At 35.9% G+C, this 22,499-nt stretch overlaps 1 protein-coding gene across 2 annotated transcripts in view; it reads left to right on the forward strand.

The window, feature by feature from the left end:
* Nucleotides 1-9,687: 9,687 nt before the first annotated feature.
* LOC123559637 (histone H4 transcription factor-like) overlaps nucleotides 9,688-22,499 on the forward strand; it is a 43,291-nt gene continuing 30,479 nt past the window's right edge. Inside the window, exons 1-5 of one of the 2 annotated variants that reach the window (XM_045351608.2) lie at nucleotides 9,688-9,722; nucleotides 13,904-14,091; nucleotides 14,779-15,011; nucleotides 15,361-15,466; nucleotides 17,727-17,882. In XM_045351608.2, the coding sequence (XP_045207543.2) occupies nucleotides 13,908-14,091; nucleotides 14,779-15,011; nucleotides 15,361-15,466; nucleotides 17,727-17,882 (679 nt within the window). In that variant the 5' untranslated portion in view covers nucleotides 9,688-9,722; nucleotides 13,904-13,907. Of the gene's footprint in view, nucleotides 9,723-11,530; nucleotides 11,556-13,903; nucleotides 14,092-14,778; nucleotides 15,012-15,360; nucleotides 15,467-17,726; nucleotides 17,883-22,499 lie in introns of those variants that run through there. The other variant, XM_053552527.1, reaches the window with a different exon arrangement.

The following is a 22,499-nucleotide window of genomic DNA, read 5'->3' on the forward strand; positions in this document are numbered from 1 at the left end:
ATAGGGAAATCAATTTGAATTTTAGAATGGTGTTAATTGCATATTATGATAGCAGTTATGGATTTAATAGACAAGATTTCTCAAATAGATACTTTGTTTTATGTATTGCTACAGCTGTTTTACTTATGTTGGGCTTATTTACATGTGTTTGTCGGAAAATAGCTTTAAGCTAGTGTTATATGTTTTATACTTATCCGACGTTAAATAAATCTTCTTGTATCTTGTATCTTGTAAGTCAATCCCCATATGTTTCACTTAATCGTTATTTTAATTTATTTTGAATATTGATGACCTATTGTTTACTGTTGAGCATACCATAGTTTCGAGAAATCATATATGTCAACACGTTATTTGTATTCTATAGTTTTCCAGAAGGTTCAGCCACTTTCCTGTATTTCTTAGTATTACAAAATGTTAGAAGTTTGGACCTTTAACATTCGATGGATAAGAGAGGATATATATTCTTTGGATATACTGAATTCAGTTTGCATTCTGTGTGAAATTTGGAATTAATACTATCTATCTATGTTTACTGCCTCACGCTTCTTGCGAGCATTATGGGCAGGGTGCACGCCGGGTGTTAGTGCAGATAAAAGTAAAACTGGAAGAAGACTTCCAGGCATAGTAAGAATATAAGACATAGCATGATTGTTAAAATGTTAAAAACAGTAGAATAAAAGAAGGTTAAAAACAACTGCTATATTTAATACTGGAACAGGGCCACTGCCTGCTTGAAGGATTCAAGATCAGGCAGAGTCGCAATATGCGGGGGTAACCTGTTCCACAGGACTGTGGTGTGGGGGAAGAAGGAGAATTTAAAGAAGTCCGAGTTGACGTGAATTTGGCGGAGACTGAGGGAGTAACCTTTGGCAATCTGTGAGGGAGGTAACTGCAAGGTACACGGCTGTGTCGTCTGCAAATAGCCGTACCTGGGAGGTGACTGTGTCAGGGAGATCGTTTATGTACAGTAGGAAGAGCAGGGGCCCCAGGACAGAGCCCTGGGGGACCCCGGATGTGACAGGAACTTGATCAGACATATGACCGTTGACCACGACAGACTGGGATCTACCAATTAGAAAGGAGCTGATCCAAGACACGATTTGTTTGGAGACACCATGTCTTGGAGTTTGAATAGTAATTTAATGTGGTTGACCTTATCAAAGGCTTTACTGAAGTCTAGCAGGATAAGGTCGGTTTGTTTACCTGAGGAAAGATTCCTTGATATTTCATCAACAAGTTCTATTAGCTGGGTCTCACAGGACCGTTTTTCCCGGAACCCGTGTTGCAGCTCATATAGAATGTTGTGTTTGGAGAAGTGTGTGGATAGGCTAGAAGCAATAATATGTTCTAGGAGTTTGCATAGAACACATGTTAGGGATATGGGCCTATAATTTGCTGGGTCACTTGTAACACCTTTTCTGAACTGAGGGGCTACATTTGCCTTCGTCCATTCAGATGGAAGTTGACCAGTATTTAGGGATCTTTGGAATATCAGTGATACTATGTCAAGGATCTCATATCGGAGCTCCTTAAGAACAATGGGCTTTATCAGATCTGGGCCAGCAGCCTTATCCACCTTTAGGTTTTGGAGAAGTTTCAGGACACCTCTGGGGTCAATGACGATATCATTCATAATCGGGTATCTGGTTTTACCGAGGGCATTCTTACATAGTTGGGTCAGTGAGAGTGCAGAAACTCCCGAAAAAACAGACTGAAACTGTTTATTCAGGATGTTTGTTTTTCCAATGCATTCTGAGTTAATTATGATCTTTTAGTGGAGTAATACCGTAGTTGTCCTGTCTGGCATTTTTTATGAGTGAGTAAAGTTTCTTAGTGTTGAATTTGGAAAAGTGCGTGTTGTCTGTATGTTGGATGTCAAGAATGTTTTCAGTGTATGTTTCGTAAGATAACCTATTTTTTGTTGTATGAGGATATCAGAATAATTTGTATAATTAATGTATTGCTAACGTAACGCATAAGCACAGATAGTGCTCGACTCCCTTTTCATGCTATCTTTGTTATAATTATTGTTGAATTGCTGTTAATAATAAACTTTAGGTCATTTGTGGCTGATTTGGGTTCATTATGTCGATAGCTGGATCCCAGCATCACACATTGAGTCATATACAATAGTTAAAAGGAACCGGACATTTAATAGAGCAGGTACTCGTTGTAAGACGTTATGTTTAGATTTGGACCAATCAGAAACAAGTTTTAAAAATAGCACGTTTGCTGGGGTATAAATAGATAGATGGATGACAGAGAGCTCATTCGGTATCCAGCGGTTGAAGAAGTCACATCGAGGATTCAACTAATAATTTATCCCAGTACTTTGAGAAGGAGACTATTGCAGTTACCCTGTCAGGGCGGATAAATTATTAAAAAGAAGACTTTGGAACTTTTTAGACTAAAGAAGAGTAGCAGAATTTCGATAAGGTTTCGAGCTATAGGGCCAGCACATAGGAGTTTTACCTTAAGGGTAGTTGAATGCTATATACGATAGCATATATAAGCTGAGCATCGGGAAGCTGAGGCAGAGACCCAGAGTTTGGTAATCTTCTGAGATAGTAGGAGAGTTCCGGCTTATAGACGGTTCAGCATTATGGGAGAAGTACAGCCAAGGCATCGGGGATAATACCTATATGGTAGTTGAATGCTACATATGATAGCATATAGGCGCTGAGTATCCAGGAGTCAGGGCAATTTTATAGAGTTTGAGAGGACAGAGGCCGAGCATCTATGCGATAGGACTCGTATGTTGTTGATTCAAAGACATTGTCTGACAGGAACTTCAACAAAAAGACCAGTCAAGTATAGAGTCTCCAGCCTATAGGAGTTTGAGCTAAGTGGAAATTGTTAGTTTGAAATATTTATTTATTTGCCTGATCCCTGAAATTGACTAGCTCATAATTAAAATCATTTACGAATCATTGGTACACGAATCATTTAGGCAAGGTAGCCAGAGGAAAATTCTATATCTGAGATATTTGGTCTCACCAGCTTTACGTTTTAACAAAGGACATTCTACATCGTTTGTCAGCTAGTCTAAGACATAGTCACCTTAGCGATTGGACCCAAACCATTGTTCAAGATACTAAAGGCGTAGGCACTTCCCTAGGTCATATAACCAGTATACTGACAGAGGTGTTTAATGGTTTTAAATTGCCGGCAATACTTATTTTGACCACTGTGCAACTTGACCTTTTGAAGCAGTTTGTCCCTTTTTCTGATTAAACGTTTTATATCTTGGGTGACCCATGGGAGGAACTGCTTTGTACCTATTTTTTTCATCGGGACAATCTTGGATATGCCTTCTTGTAATAGGAGTCTAAGCCTGATCCAGAGGTCTTCGACTGGGATACCCTCTGCATCTTTCAAGAGATTGACCTTAGAACTGTTTATAAATTGTTTGAAATTATCCCATTTAGCTTTTTTGAATAATGGAATGTTTCTGGGGACTTGCTTGTTTATGTAGGGTTTAAGTCGGGCCTGGGTAATGACTATGTTATGGTCTGAGATACCTGTTAGGACAGATACTGTGGTGACTAATGTTGGGTTTGTTGTTAAGAATAGGTCAAGTATGTTATCATTTCGTGTGGGAGTGTTAACCATTTGTGTTAAGTTGTAGTCATCAATAATTTCAAGGAGTTTGTTATAGGATTGGGAGTTTGTACTGTTTGGTTTCATTATGAGTATGTGGTCAGAGTTCCAGGTGAGATTGGGGGGTTTAAAATCACCAAAATCCACTTGGTGCCCTTAAGGGGTCTGGAGAGTTCCAGTGACCTATCGAGCTCAATAAGACTCATGAGATCATTTTCCTTTGGTCTGTAGTAGGCAGCAACATATAGAGACTGAGAGGCATTCATATTTATTTTGACCCATAGCAGTTCACACTGTGTACTGAGTTGTTGCTGCACTGATGAAGTATATTTGTTTTTGACCAGAATGAAAACGCCACCACCTTTACCTGAAAGCCCATCTTTGCGAAATGGGGTATTTCCTAATGAAGAGGGTAATATCTCACTTGTGCGGTGGTCTTTGGTAGTCGAGATTCAGTTCCTATGACGATGTCTGGATTTTGAGTGTCAAGTAGGACACAGAATTCATGTTTTTTATTGACTATAGATTGGCAGTTCAGATACATTACCTTTAGATTAGCATGTGGTGGAGGGGTATTTTTAACTTTGGAGGTTGACCTGGTGGGACCTGACTCTGGGCTACTATGTGAAAGCGGAGAAAAAAAGTTGTGATTTCTGGTGGGGGATGTGCAAGGGCTGGAGAGGCTTCATATGTTTACTGAATCACAGTGAGAGCACAACCATGAAAATGAGACGTCAAGATTGAGGAATTTGTTGTACATGTTATCCCCTACACCTTGGCAGGCAATGTGGTGCCACCTTTAGCATTAATCACATTCCAGTGCTTGATCTGTGTCCAGAACCTGGAGGTGGCAGCTTCCACATGGATAGATAGTACCAGGACCAGGATTGAGTTCAACATCTGCTGACAATGATAGCAGTAAGATAGATAAAACATGAGAGATTTGGAGCATTTTGGCTTTACTGGGAAATCATACCTGTACAGCTGTTTTAATCTTAAGAAAATAGAACAAAGTTGTTTTATATTATCTGGTACAATCTGACTGTATTTAAATTTGGCAAGAACAGGATTTGGACTATTCTTGGATATTAGAATTGAATTTTATACTAGTTAACATTCTCAAGATATTTGAATTGTTATTTTTCAAAATAAACTTTCTTATTGTTAATTGTGCTAGTTTGTTTTCTGTTATCTTTAGTATTGTAAGCAACAAGCGAACGTTTCCCTTTGACGTAACAGTATGAATAGTTCTAAATATTGTGTTAATTTTCCATTTTAAATTATTGATTTGATACATAGTATATAATACAACAACAACCTTTTTTGTCATCTTTTTAATTTACTACTACTACAGCATAATGATGAAAGTCCACTTTATTTACAAATGATAAAATGTCATTACAATGTATTTTATAAATGGAGCATAACACGTATGAATTTGACACATACTTATCTAAACAATAAATATAACACACATAAGAAAATTAACTTTACAAACAATACATCATAGTTGAAAAACTAATGGTATGTGAAATTAATTCAGTGAAACAACAAAATAAATAACCGACATTTTTCAAATTTCATTTAATGGCAATAATAGATTTAAACATCATTCTGTTTGAAGTTTTCAGTATTACAAAGAAAATAACAGGATAATTTTTTATTACAGATGTGCAGTCTGATCTTGGTCTGAAGTCTTTGCGATCTAGTCAGTAAATTTTCAGTGAACACCATTTTGAATAAAAAGAGGTACCACCCAAATGGATTAATAGACCAGACTATATTAGAAGTTTAGGATAAAGATTAAGTATGAATGAACGAAAGTACTGAACGTTTACTCTAAATATAATGGTCATAGTCAAAACGAAAAATTATGACCTTTACAAACGTTTACTCCAAATACAATAGACATAGTCAAAACAAAAAAGTAAGAACCGTTATAAATGCTTCATACCAATACAATTGATTAATCTACACATACAAGGGTCTCACATATTAGCTGGTCAGACATATCTGTAAATACTGGAAATCTCAGAGTAAGACGATAGTTAGACAGACCGCAGTATCACCGGCAAAGAGTCGAACTTGACGCAAAGTAGCTGATTAATATAAATGAGAAAGCAGAGGGACCCAAGAACAGAGCCCTAGTCCCCCCCCCCCGGAAGTAACAGGTACTCCTGTAGAATAATCATTATCTATGATGACAGTCTAGCTTCAAGACGCAGTATGTTCAGTTTAAGATTTGAGAAGAGACGCCACGTTCTTGGAGAGTGTGCTTTTTTGAGATTATTTATCTTGTCAAAAGCCTTAATAAAGTCAAGAAGAATGAGAATGAGATTGTAGTTGTATTTTCAATCAGCTGTGTTATGCAGGAACGCTTCTCTCTAAAATCATGTTGAAGATCAGAGCAGTATACTAATAGAGTTGAAGTGTGGGTATATATGGAAGAAACTATATGTTCCAGGGTTTTACAGGTGAGAGAAATTGGCCGTTAGTAATCTGGTCACTGCTGTCATCTTTCTTATGCACGGGGCGTACGTTGGTCTAGATCCAGTCATGCGGGATACCACAAGATGATAAGATTTCTGAAAGTGAACGGTTATGATGTCTGCAATATCATGCCTCAGTTCTATTAGAATGCTATGCCTGATCTTATGTACCCTGTGTGTTTGTTTTATTAGAATCACCAACGTCAAGTACGCTTTCTATGAATGTACTGTATAATTCTTTTATGCTAGTTTTTATGAGACCCTATTTTATTGAATTTACTCCACTGCTCATGGTTAGGTCTGTTTTTCTTTACTGTTTGTCAGATTTGATAAACTTTGATATTTCCTCAGTAACCCAGGGAAATAATGATTTATGGCCAATTTGCTTCTGTGGTACATATTTAGATATTCTTGCTTCACGTTTTTAATAGGCAAAACGATCTTCAACTGAAGAGAGAGAGAGAGAGTCTAGTGATATTTCTTCTCTGGGTCTCAGTTTAAACATATCTATTCCTAAAATAAAGTACATACATCAGCAGATGTGTCATACTTTAATCAAAGCAACACAGGAAAGGATAAGAATCGAAGACAAGACTTATAGAATTATTTTCCTTCTTCTCCCTTGAGTCTTTCATTTAGGTTCCTCTCAAAATTTAACTACATAGCAATTTGTCGTATACACCTAAATCAGCTAAATTATGATCACGTACATTGAAAGGCATACGTCATCTTCGGAAAAGAAAGATTTTTTGGTCTATGGATTCCCTAAGATGAGTTAAAGCCATAAATTATTTTAAAATGACCACTACTTTGGCGTATATTTTGTGTAAAAGGTTAATCTTTACCCCTCAATACCATTACATTTTGAAGTAGCACAAAAGTTTGATTACATATTTAATATACTCCATATCCATAAAATAATATATTATTGGACGCTTTTAGGACGACTATAGTCTGTTACACTGATCTGTCTTAGCGAATACAGTTAATATGTAGTATTTAACGCGTAGAAGAGTCAAAGAGCTATAAAAATAAATGTGTTTTATACTTCTTTGGAAGAGTCTAGGACGACTACAGACTACGTGTCCGGTTACCAGACGGTAATCTGAAAACTTTAGTCAAGCACACCACAGATTAAACTTGCTGGCTATAGTTAATGTGCCAAGAAATGAAAATGGCACACAAGCAGCATATATTTGTGCTAATTCAAATTGTGCGCAATGGAGGTGAAGTGCGCAAAAAACCTTTTTAGGAGCGATAATTGGATGAATATTTAGTACAATACTCACAGTTGTCTGTTTAAAATTGTTTGAAAGATTTTATTTACTCTCGGTAAATGCTATTGCAATAAAATAATAGATGTATCATAATTATAATTATAATTATATCTATCATTAATAATAACCCTTATATAACTGCCGACTTAAAAAATTCAATCAATTCTATTGTATAATCGTTGTATAGGAAAGATTATTATTGTGTCAACTTGTTTGAAGTAATGGAATTGTCGTGAAAATTCTTAAAAAAAAATAATAGGCACATAACAGATATTTGTGCTAATCACTGACACGCAATGGAGGCAAAGTGCGCAATGGAAACATTCTATTAGGAGCGATAATTTGATTTTTTTTAAAAAAAATACTCCCAGCTACAGATTTTCTGTTTAAAATAGTTTTACTTAATTTAATATCGGTAAATAATATTGTAATAAAATGATAGATATATCATAATTATAACTTTAACGAATTTTAATAACCCTTTTATTGCTCTATATAAAATAAGCTGCCGACTGATTAAGGTGTATAATTGAATTATCAGGATTATCACACCTATGCTAACTGATTGGGTCACGCATCTGGTAAGTACTTCACGCTATTTTAATTGGTTACATCAAGAAAGCGCGCACGTGTTTATTGATCTAATTATCGCTGTATAATGTCTTTTAATGTATAAAAAAGTAATTAAGTAAGTTTTGAGATTAAATATCCTAATGCTACGATTGTTCCAAGTTGTATTATCGCCTTTCTTAGATATACAAGTACAAATTATTCTGAAAAATGTTAATACATTATAAATAAAGGGTCATAGGTTTACTGAGCAGTGTGTAAATATTTTTTGTTTTGTTTATAAATTATGTACCATACTATTGTTGTTAAACATATCATTTTATATTTCTTATCTTATCTATATAATTGGATGAATATTTAGAAAACACTCACAGTTGTCTGTTTAAAATTGTTTGAAAGATTTTATTTACTCTCGGTAAATGCTATTGCAATTAAATAATAGATGTATCATAATTATAATTATAAAATAGAAAGAAGTGGAAACTTCACAGGTCGCTCAACACAACAAAAACGAAAATGTTGCAGGCTCGGTTTGATTGAGCCTGTTCATGGAGGGTAGTGGAAATGCATGCTACCGTCCACGCCCTCTAGCCCCGGGTTGAGCAGAACTCAACATTTACACATGCTAAAAGTACAAAAAGCAATTTAGAGACATCCGCACCTTATATAACTGCCGACTTAAAAAATCAATCAATTCTATTGTATAGTCGTTGTATAGGAAAGATTATTATTGTGTAAACTTGTTTGAAATAATGGAATTGTCGTGAAAATTCTTTAAAAAAAATAGGCACATATCAGATATTTGTGCTTCACGCTATTTTAATTGGTTACATCAAGAAAGAGCGCACGTGTTTATTGATCTAATTATCGCTGTATAATGTCTTTTAATATATAAAAGAGTAATTAAGTAAGTCTTCCATTTTACAATTGATATTAAACTAGTAGACTTTTAGCATGTTTTAATAATGAGTTTCAAATTCGCGTGTTTGTATGTTTAACATATAATTTATAACCTTTTTGGGAAAATTGTTTAGAGAAATAAAACTATCTATTAACGTAGTATTGTATAATACCATAGGTGAAATAAATATATCTGTATGTCTGTCTGTCTGTCTGTCTATAATTTTTTCAAAATGTTAAATTATGGGTTCGAATCTATCTAGAATGAAATGTTTGTGTATATTGTTCTAACGTAATTTATTTGTTTAAATTCAGTTGTTTGTTGTTCTGAACTTTGTCTGTACTTCAGGAAATATTGATATAGAAAATTTTTTTTATGATTGTTATTAAGTTTAAAAAAGACTTAGAGCCGCGCATATATGACATATATTATATGTTTAAAAATGTATGAAATCTAAATGTTTTTGCTATGTTTTCATCACATTGTTTCTTTTAAATATATCATTTCTGTTTAAGAAAAATTTGAAATTAAACTGCATTTACGATTTGCAGCATGTTGTAAATGATTACTTTCAAATCTATTAAATTCATATGTTTGTATATTTTTAACATCATATATATCATTCAAATACGTTTAAACTTAGTATAAATATATTAAAATAACATGTAAAAATATATAATTATTTGATGGTTGTGTTTCCTTTTTAATTATTATTATTTAATTACCCTTCCAATGATATTTCTTTTAAATAAATAATCATTCCTAAAAAAAATTGACTCCATTGCGCACTTTACTTCCATTTCGCACCATTGCGCACTTTATCTCCATTGCGCACTATAGGCGTACCCCAGATTACTTACGCGTTCGCGCCTTGTCACACTGCAGGTAACAAACATTTATTTTAACAAAGTGAATGAAATGAACTTGAATTTAAGAAATTGTTTTTGTTCATGTAGTTTATAAATTATGCAGGTAAAATGAACTTTCATTTCCCATCTTCCTTTGGCACCAATATTGGCTCCTCTGACTCCAACTTTTGCCAAATATTTTTTTTTTGGCAGTGGCTGGAGAACGGAATCGGTTCCCCAGACAGCGAACTTATTCGTCCGGAACCGGTTCTCTAACCAAAATACCATGCATAGGCTAGGGAACCGGAATTTCATTTCTATGCAAAAGCTGTCGAAATTCACTTTGTTTCTTTTGGAAAGTGGCTTGCATGTTATTATCTTAATTATTTACTCCATTTCATCAAGCTAGCTATATGCCTTTTCAATTTTCTTTATTACTGTGTCTCCAAAAGTGTACTCGCCGCATACTCTCCCCCATACTGGAAGATAAACATGTACTAATGAATGCGGAAATCGTCGGCATTGGAGCAAGCCGAAATTAACTTGAAATATAAACTTAAATGGTACTGGCTAGCGTCCTACAATCGGACACTTTTGGCATAATTTTCACGATAAATTGGGAGATAGATAGATCTAGTGTTGAAATTTCACATGAAAATAAGCTAGGTTCTCCTCCCAACTAAAGAGCTAATTTGTTAACTTCTAAAATTAGGTCAAGTACTTTTTTGAGGCCTGAATGAAGGGCAACCAAATCACGTTTTAAGGTCAAACAGTACCATATTTACGGACAGCAAGTTGAGACTTTATTGATTTTCAATTTACGTTCAACATTGAATTAAACTTTATTTTCGACCAAGGGAAAGTGGTTGTACAGTGTCTGAGTCATAAAATTACCTCTCTTGAATGAATAGTCCGATTGCATCTCTCCTGACAAAATCTTTTAAAATTTAATTTTTCAAAGTGGATATTTGTTTAAGGGTGTATTAAAATCATGCACTAAATTATCAAAGCTGTATTTCTCCGGTTTAAATGTTTACTAAATGTCTCGTCTGCTTACCTCAAATTTGCATGGGGCTTTAGATTTAATGGCGGGACCCTACAGAGATACTGCGCACCACGCCACTTCCGGCTTTCCCCAGCATGTAAACATGCTTCTTGAGTGCAGACGAAATGAAATGTAACATTTCTTGTAAAAAACTTAGATGTAACTTTGCTTTGTTGTTGAAAATCAAACGTCCATTTGATGGTAAATAGATAAGAAGGTTAAAGACCAAAATAAAGCGTTTACGGGACTGTCCGGTTCGGTGGTCGTCCTGATTTGGTGGTCGCCAGCCAGGACAGTACGATAAAAGAAACAATTAAAACAAACTAAGTAATTTCTTTTGATTAGTATTGATCATATATCTTTGAACGTGTAAATGCTGAGGTGTTACAGACCAGTATATAAAGTGATCAGATAATCTGCAAGAAGTTTAAATGGCAGTTAAATTACAAATATAGTTTGTACATCTATAAACATGTATTGACGCAAATACAAATTAATACTATTTTTTAAAAAATAATTTAACCACTGTTTAAAACAAATAACATTTAAAAACAACAAAGTAGTTTTATTTCATACTAGTTTACCTCGTTCCAATTTATATGGCGGACACGATATGTGGTGAGTACACTTTTGGAGACAGTAAACGTAGATAAATGGAAGGAAATGGTAAAATGAAGAATTAATATAATAATATGCATGATATTTACTTATAGAAACAGCGTGGATTTCGGCAGTGTTATAAAATTCCGGTTCCCTAGCCTATGCACGGTATTTTGGTTAGAGAAGAGGTTCCGGACGAATAAGTTCGCTGTCTAGGGAACCGAGGTATTTCAAACAAAACTAGGTCACTGATGCAAGAGATGTGTCATTTCCTCGGGCACATAGAACAGTTGATCCATTCGTCTGCAGTCATACAACCAGGACACATTCCATTCTCATCATAGTCGTCTTCTGAGTAGTTCACATCTACCTTTCTCCTCTTTTATACTGTTTGCTTGATTTATCTTACTGATCCTTTTAAGTTCCAACTTCTTGTCTTCTCTCGTTTTAAGCTTACCAGAGCCAAAGGCTCAGGGTGAGCTATTCTGATCACTCACTGTCCGTCGTCGGTAAACTTTTACTTTAAACGACATCTCATCATAAACTGCTAGGCCAATTTCATCCAAACTTCACAGGAATGTTCCTTGGGTGAAGCACTACAACAAGTATTCAAAGAATTGAATTCCATGCAGAACTGTGGTTGCCATGGCAACCAAAAGAAAAAACTTTAAAAATCTTCTCAAAAACCAAAAGCCTTAGAGCTTAGATATTTAGTGTGAAGCATTGCCTAGTGGACCTCTACCAAATTTTTTCAAATCATGACTCTTAAAAAATCCTCTTCTCAAAAACCAGAAGCCCTAGAGCTTAGATATTTGACATGTAGCATTGCCTAGTGGACCTCTACTAAAGTTGTTCAAATCATGACCCCGGGGTCAAAATTGACCCCACCCCAGGGGTCACTTGATTTTACATAGGAAAATCTTAAAAAATCTTCTTCTCAAAAACCAGAAGCCCTAGAGCTTAGATATTTGATATGTAGCATTGCCTAGTGGACCTCTACTAAAGTTGTTCAAATCATGACCCCGGGGTCAAAATTGACCCCGCCCCAGGGGTCACTTGATTTTACATAGATTTCTATAGGAAAATCTTCAAATTTTAAAAAAAAATAAACCAGAGGGCCTAGAGCTTAGATATTTGACATGTAGCATTGCTTAGTGGACCTCTACAAAATTTGTTCAAATCATGACCCCAGGGGTCACTTGATTTTACATAGGAAAATCTTCAAAGATTTTCTAAAAACCATCAAGAAAGCCTAGAGCTTAGATATTTCATGTGTAGCATTGCCTAGTGGACCTCTATAAAATTTGTTCAAATCATGACCCCGCCCCATGTGGTGATTTGATTTTACATAAAAAAAATCTTCAAAATTTTCTAAAAATAAACCGGAAGGCCTAGAGCTTAGATATTTGACATGTAACATTGCCTAGTGGACCTCTACAAAATTCGTTCAAATCTTGACCCCCCAGGGTCAAATTGACTCAGCCCCAGGGGTTACTTGATTGTACATAGGGAAATCTTCATAAATTTGCTAAAAATAAACCAGAAGGCCTAGATCTTAGATATTTTGATATGTAACATTGCCTAGTAGACTTCTACAAACTTCGTTCAAATCATGACCTAGGGGTAAAATTGGCCCCGCCCCAGGGGTTACTTGATTGTACATCGGAAAATCTTCCAAAAAATTTCTAAAAATCATCAGTTTGACATTTGAAACATGTAGCTCATATTACTCAGGTGAGCAGTCCGGGGTCATCATGACCCTCTTGTTTTTCCTTTCCTTCTCTTCTTCTCATTCTCTCTTCATCTTCAATAATCTATCTTCTTTCCTTTTTAGCTCACCTGTCACATAGTGACAGGGTGAGCTTTTGTGATCACCCTTTGTCTGTCAGTCAACTGAAAAGAAAGAGAGGGCCATGTAACGATAAAAAGAACAAAAGAGAACAATAGCGTCAATCCGTTAACAAAAGATTAAAGGGCCAGGGCCCCCTATTCAGACTAAAGAATATAACAAAAGAAACGGCCCTCTCTTTCGTTTTGTCATCCGTCCGTCCACAATTTCCTTATGAACTCAATAGAGACCACATTTTGTATTTGTATAATCAAACTTGCACTCAACTAGTATGGGCATAATATCTCGGTTCTTTTTAGAAAACTGGCCAGATCTCATCATGGGTTCCAGAGTTATGGCCCCCAAAAGGGCCAAAATTTGTTATTTTTGGCTTGTGAACAGGATAGAGACACCATTTTGCAATCAACTTTAATCAGACTTGCACACAATTTGTATTGGCATAATATCTTGGTTCCTTTTGAAAACTGGCCAAATCCCATCATGGGTTCCAGAGTTATGGCCTCTTAAAGGGTCAAAATTTGCCATTTTTGCCTTGTGAACATGAAAGAGACCACATTTTGCATAGATAGCTTACTTTTCCATTGCACTGATATGACATAGATAGGATTATGATTGACAAACAGTGTCACCCTATAAACAGATTGTTTCCCTAAATGTGTAAAATGGGCTTAGGGTAAGTCTCTACCCAATATGATTTTGAACAAAGATTTTTCCACCTTTTTAGGAAAATGCCTCCTAGAGTGGAACGAAAAGCGGTGGTGAACATCAAGCCTGAAGAATTGATTCTGCAGTGTGAATGGAGGGACTGTAACGAGATGTTTAACTGTATGAACACATTTACTCAGCATGTTACTATGCATCTAATGCAACATCTTCAGTATACGTCCGAGAACGGAGCAATGCTAGAACCAGGTAGGAATAAGGTTATTATCCCTGCTGAAGGCAGAGAAATATTGTTTTGGCATTGTCTTTCCGGCTGTTCATCATTCTGTCTATACATCCAAAATTGAAAACAAAAGTATTTCAGCTAGAGTTACCAAACCTCGCATGACTGTTAATTAGCTGATGATCTTTGCTTACATATAGTATTCAGGGCTCGACCTTAAGGATTGCCCTATTACCTTGGGCAGGTAAAAATGGAGTGCGTGCAGACAAAAAAAACATACTCAGTTGCTTGTCAAGCTGAACTTTGTAGATGGATGGTTTTCCATTAGATATTGCCCTCCGTCAACAGTTTTACTGAAACATCTCCTCCTCTGAAACTGCTGGTTAGAATTTATATTAAATTTGGTCAGTAGCATCCAGGCATAGACCTCTATCAAGTTTGTTCAAATAGTTCAGGTTGACCCCTTATAGGGTCTGCCAGAGCTAAATATTATTGAAAAAACTCTAAACAACTTTGTGTCATGAACCACTTGATGGATCTTCTTCAAACTTTTGGCATTGTATAAGGTTTTCTATCAGTTTATTTTAGAGTAGGGGCAGATTTTAGTTATCATTATACACCCCAGAGTAACAACTGACATATTGATATTGAATAATGAATAATGTATCTTTATATTTCATTGTAATGTAACAGCTTTATTAATTTTTTTCAAGAAATTGGCACAGATATGCACTGTTACTGGCGTGAGTGTAATGGAGATGTTGATGGAGAGACATCAGATTACCTGCGGCATGTCTACTTCCATACATTCCATGTGAAGATTAAATGTATTGGTGCACTTCTGCTAGAAAGGACAGGACGCCAGCCTTGTTTGTATGATTCAAGGAATAGGAACCTAATACCAGATCTGCCAGAATGTCTTGAATGTGGTTGGGATCAATGTCATGTAAGTTCTTCTGTGTCAGAAACAGCTGGCTCAGTTTTGATACCTAGATTGTTCAGATCAGTTTAATTTGTCACAGTTTTCAAAGCAATTTGACAGAAATGTTTTCTATTAAACTGGTTTGAGGTGTGAACCTCTGGTGAGCCATATAAGACTGTTATTTCCTGCTTGTTTGGACTTTATAATATTATTCTGTCAAGAATTTTCAAAGGGCATATGACATAGAATGGGACATCATCCTTGTTTGGTTATACGTTGTTAATTTACTGTACAGATATTGTATCAGTATATAGTCCAGGAGTATGATCATAGGTCTTGTATATAATAAGTGGGTTTCAAATTAAATTACCAGGTTAGATTTGAGAATGCAGAGTTGTTTTACCGCCATGTACAGAGTCACGCAGATGGTTATCCTGATGGTAATGCTGTTCAAGGTGGCTGCAAATGTCACTGGGAAGGTAATAAAATATATCTCAAATAATTTCTAGGGTTATTAGTGCAGTCATATGATGACTTAGTTTCATGAAATTGTGATATCTATTGGAAAGGCATGAAATTTGGTTCAGCTGTTTATCAGAATGTGAAAACAAAAGGATGTTAATTTAGTTGTACTACAAAAATGTAAATATCCCAGATGGCTACATTGTCTGCCATTTTCCCCAAAATCATAATATTCTATTTCCCATGTTCTGGAGTCTTACCAGTTATTAGTCCCCTACAGTTTCAAGGGCTGTAGGATTGCACTTTGCTGTTAAAACACATGACTTAGAGGGGCTAGTTTTCCATATATGATTATGGAACACTTTGAAAATTTTCTTTGCTAAAGCCCGGATAGTTTTTTTAGAGTTTCACAGCATTATTTCTTGTTCCAAAATTATTCAATCCAGCTGCGAATGTTAGAGGAGTGATCTAGGGCCATTATGGTCCTATTGCTTCAATAATTTACTCTTGTGGCCATTAAGTCAGATGGAACTATATGAAACGTTTTGAAGAAGTTCCGTCCATGGATGTTTGAGATCAAGTTTGGGGAAGATCCATACAGTGGTTCATGAGAAGAAGCTATTTAAAGGTTTTTCAATTTTTTCCTCCGACCCGGCCCATTCGTGTAGTCAGATGGAATATTTGAGCAGACATGTATGCCAGGATGCTATAGACTAAGTCTGGAGTAACTCTGACCAGTATTTGAAAAGAACAGGATGTTCGAATGAAATGTTGAGGCTGTCAGACAGATGAAGGAGGGACTTAGAATGATAACAAAAACTCCTCCTGAGCAAAATTCTTAAGTGGGTTGAAAACCTTTAATTAGTAAAGTTAACTAGAAATAGTTTCTAGTCATGAACTGCTTTATGGAGCTTCACCAAACTTGGTCTTGAAGAATGCTTGTATGATCCACTCTGATGTTTGTTGAAATAGTTTGACTTGGCCTCTTTAAGTGGCCACCAGAGCTAAAAATAGAAAAAACAACTTTAAAAACCTTAAGAATCATATGTGATAGATTTTTATGAAACCTGGTATCTTGCATATTCTCAAGATTGTTGAAATGGTTCTGTGCCCGAGTTCAAAATAGAAAAACATTTGGAGAAACTATTCTCATTAACCACTTTGTGGATCATCACAAAATTTGGTATGTTGCATCTGTTATGGTCCCCTATCTTGTTCAGATGGTTTGGCTTGTACCCTTTTTGGGCCAACATAGCTAAAAATAGAAGAAACCGTTAAACAACTTGTTCTAATGAAGCATTAAATGGATATTCACCAAAGTTGGTCTGTAACATCGTTTTAAAGTCCTCTCTCACATTTGTTCAAATGTTTTAATGGCCATCAGAGTTTAAGATAGAAAAGGCTTAAAACAACTTATTCTTATTAACCATTGCTTGGATTTTCATCAATAATAAAATCTGTAAAAAGACCCTTTGGAAGCATAGAATGCAACCAAGCATAATAATAGCAGACTCGGTTTGATTGAAGCTGTTTATGAGAGGTAATGAAATGTGCAACACCTCTCACGCCCCCTAGCACCTGCTTAGGTGGAACTTGATCTGTAGCCTCCTTGTATGTTATTCAGTGGTTTAGCTTGACTCCTTTTAGGGGCTGCCTGAGCTAAAAATAGAGAAAAAAGCATTTAATTAACTTCTCCTCACTCAGGAATTGCTTGATTACACAGCTTGGCCTCAAGATTCTTTGTATGGTCTTTGCTCAAGTTTCTAGTGATAATAAAATCTATAAAACATCACTTGTTGGTCATATGTGTCCATTTAAAACTGTTTCCTCTTACTCTCTCAAGTTTGTTCAAAACATTAATTTTTTCTTGTCCCGTTTTATCTAGGTACACATTGTTAATGCTGATCATTTTATTATATATTAAACATTTTAATTACGAAAAGCTAAGGTATTATCAAAAATGAAAAGAATAATAGCGAAGTTGGTAATTTCTTTGACATTTATGAGTTGTTAACTGTCACTATGCAAGAAACCTCACTGTGCACTGTTTATCTCAAAACTTGTGCAGAACTCAGGAAATATTCCTTATAAGTTTTTAGTGTATGGTAGGCTAAGCTGTTCCATAGATGGTCGAAATAAGTGAAAAAAGAAATTTCCAGAATTGGAAGTGGAGTAAAGTGATGTAAATGTTATCTATGCAGCTGGTGCTTGTGACTCGTGTACATACTCTTGTTAAATGTACATTAACATTTTACTAGATTTTACCTCATTTTACAGGATGCAGCGTTGTGGTGAAATCAAAACACAAATTAAAAGATCATTTCAAAAGTCACACACAGGAGAAGTTGGTTGGTTGTCCAACATGTGGAGCCTTGTTTTCATGTCGTACAAAATTCTTTGATCACCTGAGCAGACAGCAGGGTTACAGTACAGGTATCATTCTACTTTCTATAACAGTTCTTGTATGCATTTTAGGAGTCTGTACCCTCACTCATGTCTCCTCTTTTCATGGGCAACATAATGTTTTTGACTTTGCTGTTTTTCCATCTGCATTTAGCTTGTCTTTTCTCTGTACCTCCAGAATCCCTGGCTAGATTTCACAGGAGTGATTGATTGAGTGTGTAAGTCATCAGCAAGTTTTGCTAGGATCATTTTTAGATTGACATTACAGAGTATATGGAGAGCTGTCATACTGTATCAGGCATCCGCGTCCGTTGTTCGTCTTTTACCTCGGTAAAAGGTTCGATGCACTTTCTTTTTATCTCTGTAATTACTAGTGATGGGCAAATCGGTTAGATTTGCCAACTGATTAATCGGCATAATCGGACAAGCCAACCGATTCGATTAATCGGATAATCGGTTACTCTAGTTGCGTATCTATAAGTTCACCTCACAGTGTATGTTTTATGTCATTACTTAAAACAATGAACAACACAGACATCAATTATCCTATTTCTTTTGTATCCCTTCATAAACGCGAGTAAGTTAATGGCATAAAAGTGAAGTATTTGTGAAGATAGTAAACTTCAAAACAGGTACTCGTCTTAATTTTACAAGGGACTTTTCCAGTGATACTGTGTTATTAAATTAAACTTATTTATTAATCCTTAGTTAACGACTGGAATGATTTTAATGCCAAAAAAGCAAAAAATGAAAATTCCGTTGCTAATAAGCTTGCGTAAGTCTTTCCCGACTTAATTTTGTAAAAGCCATATATCTTCCAAAATCTGAGTGATCACAGACGACTTCAGTTTCTTTGGAAGCCATTTTATGTAGAGTAGTTTCCCTTGGCGTAACTGCCCCAAAGAACCGTAAATACCAGAAAGAAAAAGGTCAGAAACAACTAAATTATCTGTTTGGGGTGCCAAGTAATTAATCGGTCAGGGAAAAAGTGAAGTCGGCGGTCGCGCTCATGAATGCAACGCCGACGATTATTCGATTGTCGCCGATTGTTGGCCCATCACTAGTAATTACTTGATGAATTTGCTTCAAACTTAAAATAGTTATTTCCTATCATCACCCACATCATATCACAGAAAGGCCATAACTATCGCAAAAATAGTTAGTTCTCATTATCACCCACATGATAATGCAGGAGGGCCATAACTAACACACCAATATCTCATGAATTATCTCCCCACTTTTACTTAAAAGTTTAGCTTAAAGTTTTGGTGCACTTTGCACCATATCTCAGTTATTACTGAATGTATTTGATTCAGACTTAAAATAGTTGTTCCACATCATCACCCACATCATATGATACTGGGGGCATATCTCTGGTACCAATTTTTAGCTCACAGCCAAAGGCGCAGGGTGAGCTATTGTGATCACTCACCGTCCGGCGTCCATCGTCCATTGTCCGTCGGTAAACTTTTACTTTAAACGACATCTCCTCATAAACAGCTAGGCCAATTTCATCCAAACTTCACAGGAATGTTCTTTGGGTGAAGCTCTACAAAAATTGTTCAAAGAATTGAATTCCATGAAGATCTCTGGTTGCCATGGCAAAAACCAGATGCCCTAGAGCTTAGATATTTGGTCTGAAGCATTCCCTAGTGGACCTCTACCAAGTTTGTTCAAATCATGACCCCGGGGTCAAAATTGACTCCGCCCGAGGGGTCATGTGATTTTACATAGGAAAATCTTAAAAAAATTTCTTCTCAAAAACCAGAAGCCCTAGAGCTTAGATATTTGACATGTAGCATTGCCTATCGGACCTCTACAAAAGTTTTCAAATGATGACCCCTGGGTCAAAATTGATCCCGCCCCAGGGGTCACTTGATTTTACATAGGAAAACCTTCAAAATTTTTCTAAAAATAAACCAGAAGGCCTAGAGCTTAGATATTTAACATGTAGCATAGCCTAGTGGACCTCTACAGAATTTTTTCAAATCATGATCCCCGGGTTCAAAATTGACCCCGCCCTAGGGGTCACTTGATTTTACATAGGAAAACTTTCAAACATTTTCTAAAAATAAACCAGAAGGACTAGAGCTTAGATATTTAACTTGTAGCGTTGCCTAGTGGACCTCTACAAAATTTGTTTCAAATCATGACCCCCGGGGTCAAAATTGACCCCGCCCCAGGGGTCACTTGATTTTACATAGGAAAACCTTCAAAAATGTTCTCAAAATAAACCAGAAGGCCTAGAGCTTAGATATTTAACATGTAGCATTGCCTAGTGGACCTCTACAAAATCTGTTCAAGTCATGACCCCCGTGGTCTAAATTGACGCCGCCCCAGGGGTCAGTTGATTTTACATAGGAAAATCTTCAAAAAAATTCTAAAAATAAACCAGAAAGCCTAGATCTAAGATAATAGACTGGTGGCATTCCCTAGTAGACTATTACAAAATTTATTCAAATCATGACCCCCGGGGTCAAATTGACCCCGCCCCACGGGGTTACTTGATTGTACATAGAAAAATCTTCATAAATTTTCTAAAAATAAACCAGAAGGCCTAGAGCTTAGATATTTGACATGTAGCATTGCCTAGTGGATCTCTACAAAATTTGTTCAAATCTTGGCCCCCCAGGGTCAAATTGACCCAGCCCCAGGGGTTACTTGATTGTACATAGGGAAATCTTCATAAATTTGCTAAAATAAACCAGAAGGCCTAGGTCTTAGATATTTGATATGTAACATTGCCTAGTAGACTTCTACAAACTTTATTCAAATCATGACCCCCGGGATAAAATTGACCCAGCCCAAGCGGTAACTTAATTGTACATCGGAAAATCTCCAAAAAATTTCTAAAAATAAACCAGAAGGCCTAGAGCTTAGATATTTGACATGTAGCATTGCCTAGAGGACCTCTACAAAATTTGTTCAAATCATGACCTCCGGCATCAAATTGGCCCCGCCCCAGGGGTTACATGATTGTACGTAGGAAAATCTTCCAAAAAATGTCTAGAAATAAACTAGAAGGCCTAGAGCTTAGATATTTGGTGTGTAGCATTGCCTAGTGGATCTCTACAAAGTTTGTTCAAATCATGACCCCGGGGTTAAGCTTAAATGCAAATCTTCATAGCAACCATTTAACCAGGTGAGCAATATAGGGCCATCATGGCCCTCTTGTTCATGAATTATGCTCTCGTTTTACTTAGATTTTAGGTTTATTTTAATGCATTTTGTCTATATCTCTTTTGTTTTAGATGGGATTTAATCCAAACTTAAAATAAATGTTCCATGTCATCCCCCACATCATATGACACAGTCATATTGATATTTTTTCTTTATGATATTTAAAACAATCGTTGCTTTTCCTGGTATGTGCTTCATGACATATATCTGTGGTTGAATGTTTGTCATATTAGTAACTAAAGGCAGTCATGACTCTTGTTTCACGTAAGATTGAGCATGTGGTCTAAAGGAGCTTAGTTATGTCATATGAAAGGCATGTCTTGATCAGAATTATCTGTTGGGGTTGTATCAAAATATTGTAATGAATATTACTTATGAATGTTACTTATACTGAAAGATTGTAGAGCAGTCATCCATTTACACAAGGAAGTATAAAATACACAGAATGGCAACAGGAGATAATCTCGCGTAAGCTGGTGTCAGCGCGTTATCTTATTGAAACGTTTGCAGACTTCATCAAATCAACAGACACTTATTAAAGCATTACACTGGCGATACGGCCAGCACATAATAAACCAAATCTGGTCCAGATTTCAAACAACAACTGTTGATTTCTCAGACTTCCAATCATCAATTCAGTCCTTCCCCATGTAGGAGATACTGCTAACATTAAAAAAACACCATTATCATTATAAACAAACGATCTAATAGAAAGTTTTTCACTACACAAATTTTTACTCTGCTGTCTATTTGATACACTGGTAAAAGGAGATCTCATTCAGCTCCCAGGTGATGCTGACGAGATTTGCTCTGTATGCCTTTCAAGTTGCCGATCTATTTCTTAGCTCGACTTTTCAAAGAAAAAGTAGAGCTATTGCACTCACCCCGGTGTCGGCATCGCCATTGGTTAAAGTTTTTGATAAAAGTCAAATATCTCTGTTACTATCAAAGATATTTTCTTGAAACCTAAAAAAGTTATTTACTATCAATAGAATTTTTGGTTAAAGTTTTTGATTAAGTCAATATCTCTGTTACTATCAAAGCTGTTGACTTGAAACTTAAAAGAGTTACCTACTATCAAAGTCTGCATCAGGAGAAACAATCACCATAACTCTGATTTGAATTTTGATGGAGTTATGCCCTTTTTTTAACTTAGAATTTTCTGTTAAGTTTCCGATAAAGTCAGATATCTCTATTACTATCAAAGCTATTGACTTGAAACTTAAAATAGTTATCTACTATCAAAGTCTACACCAGGAGAAACAATCCCCATAACTCTGATTGAATTTTAATGGAGTTATTCCCCTTTTTGATGTAGAATTTTTTTTGTTAAAGTTTCTGATAAAGTCAAATATCTCTGTTACTATCAAAGCTATTGACTTGAAACTTAAATAGTTATTAACTATCAAAGTGTACACTTGGAGAAACAATCCCCTTAACTTTGTTTGAATGTTGTCAGAGTTATGC

Source organism: Mercenaria mercenaria, chromosome 10, assembly GCF_021730395.1.
Source record: "Mercenaria mercenaria strain notata chromosome 10, MADL_Memer_1, whole genome shotgun sequence".
NCBI lineage: Eukaryota > Metazoa > Mollusca > Bivalvia > Venerida > Veneridae > Mercenaria > Mercenaria mercenaria.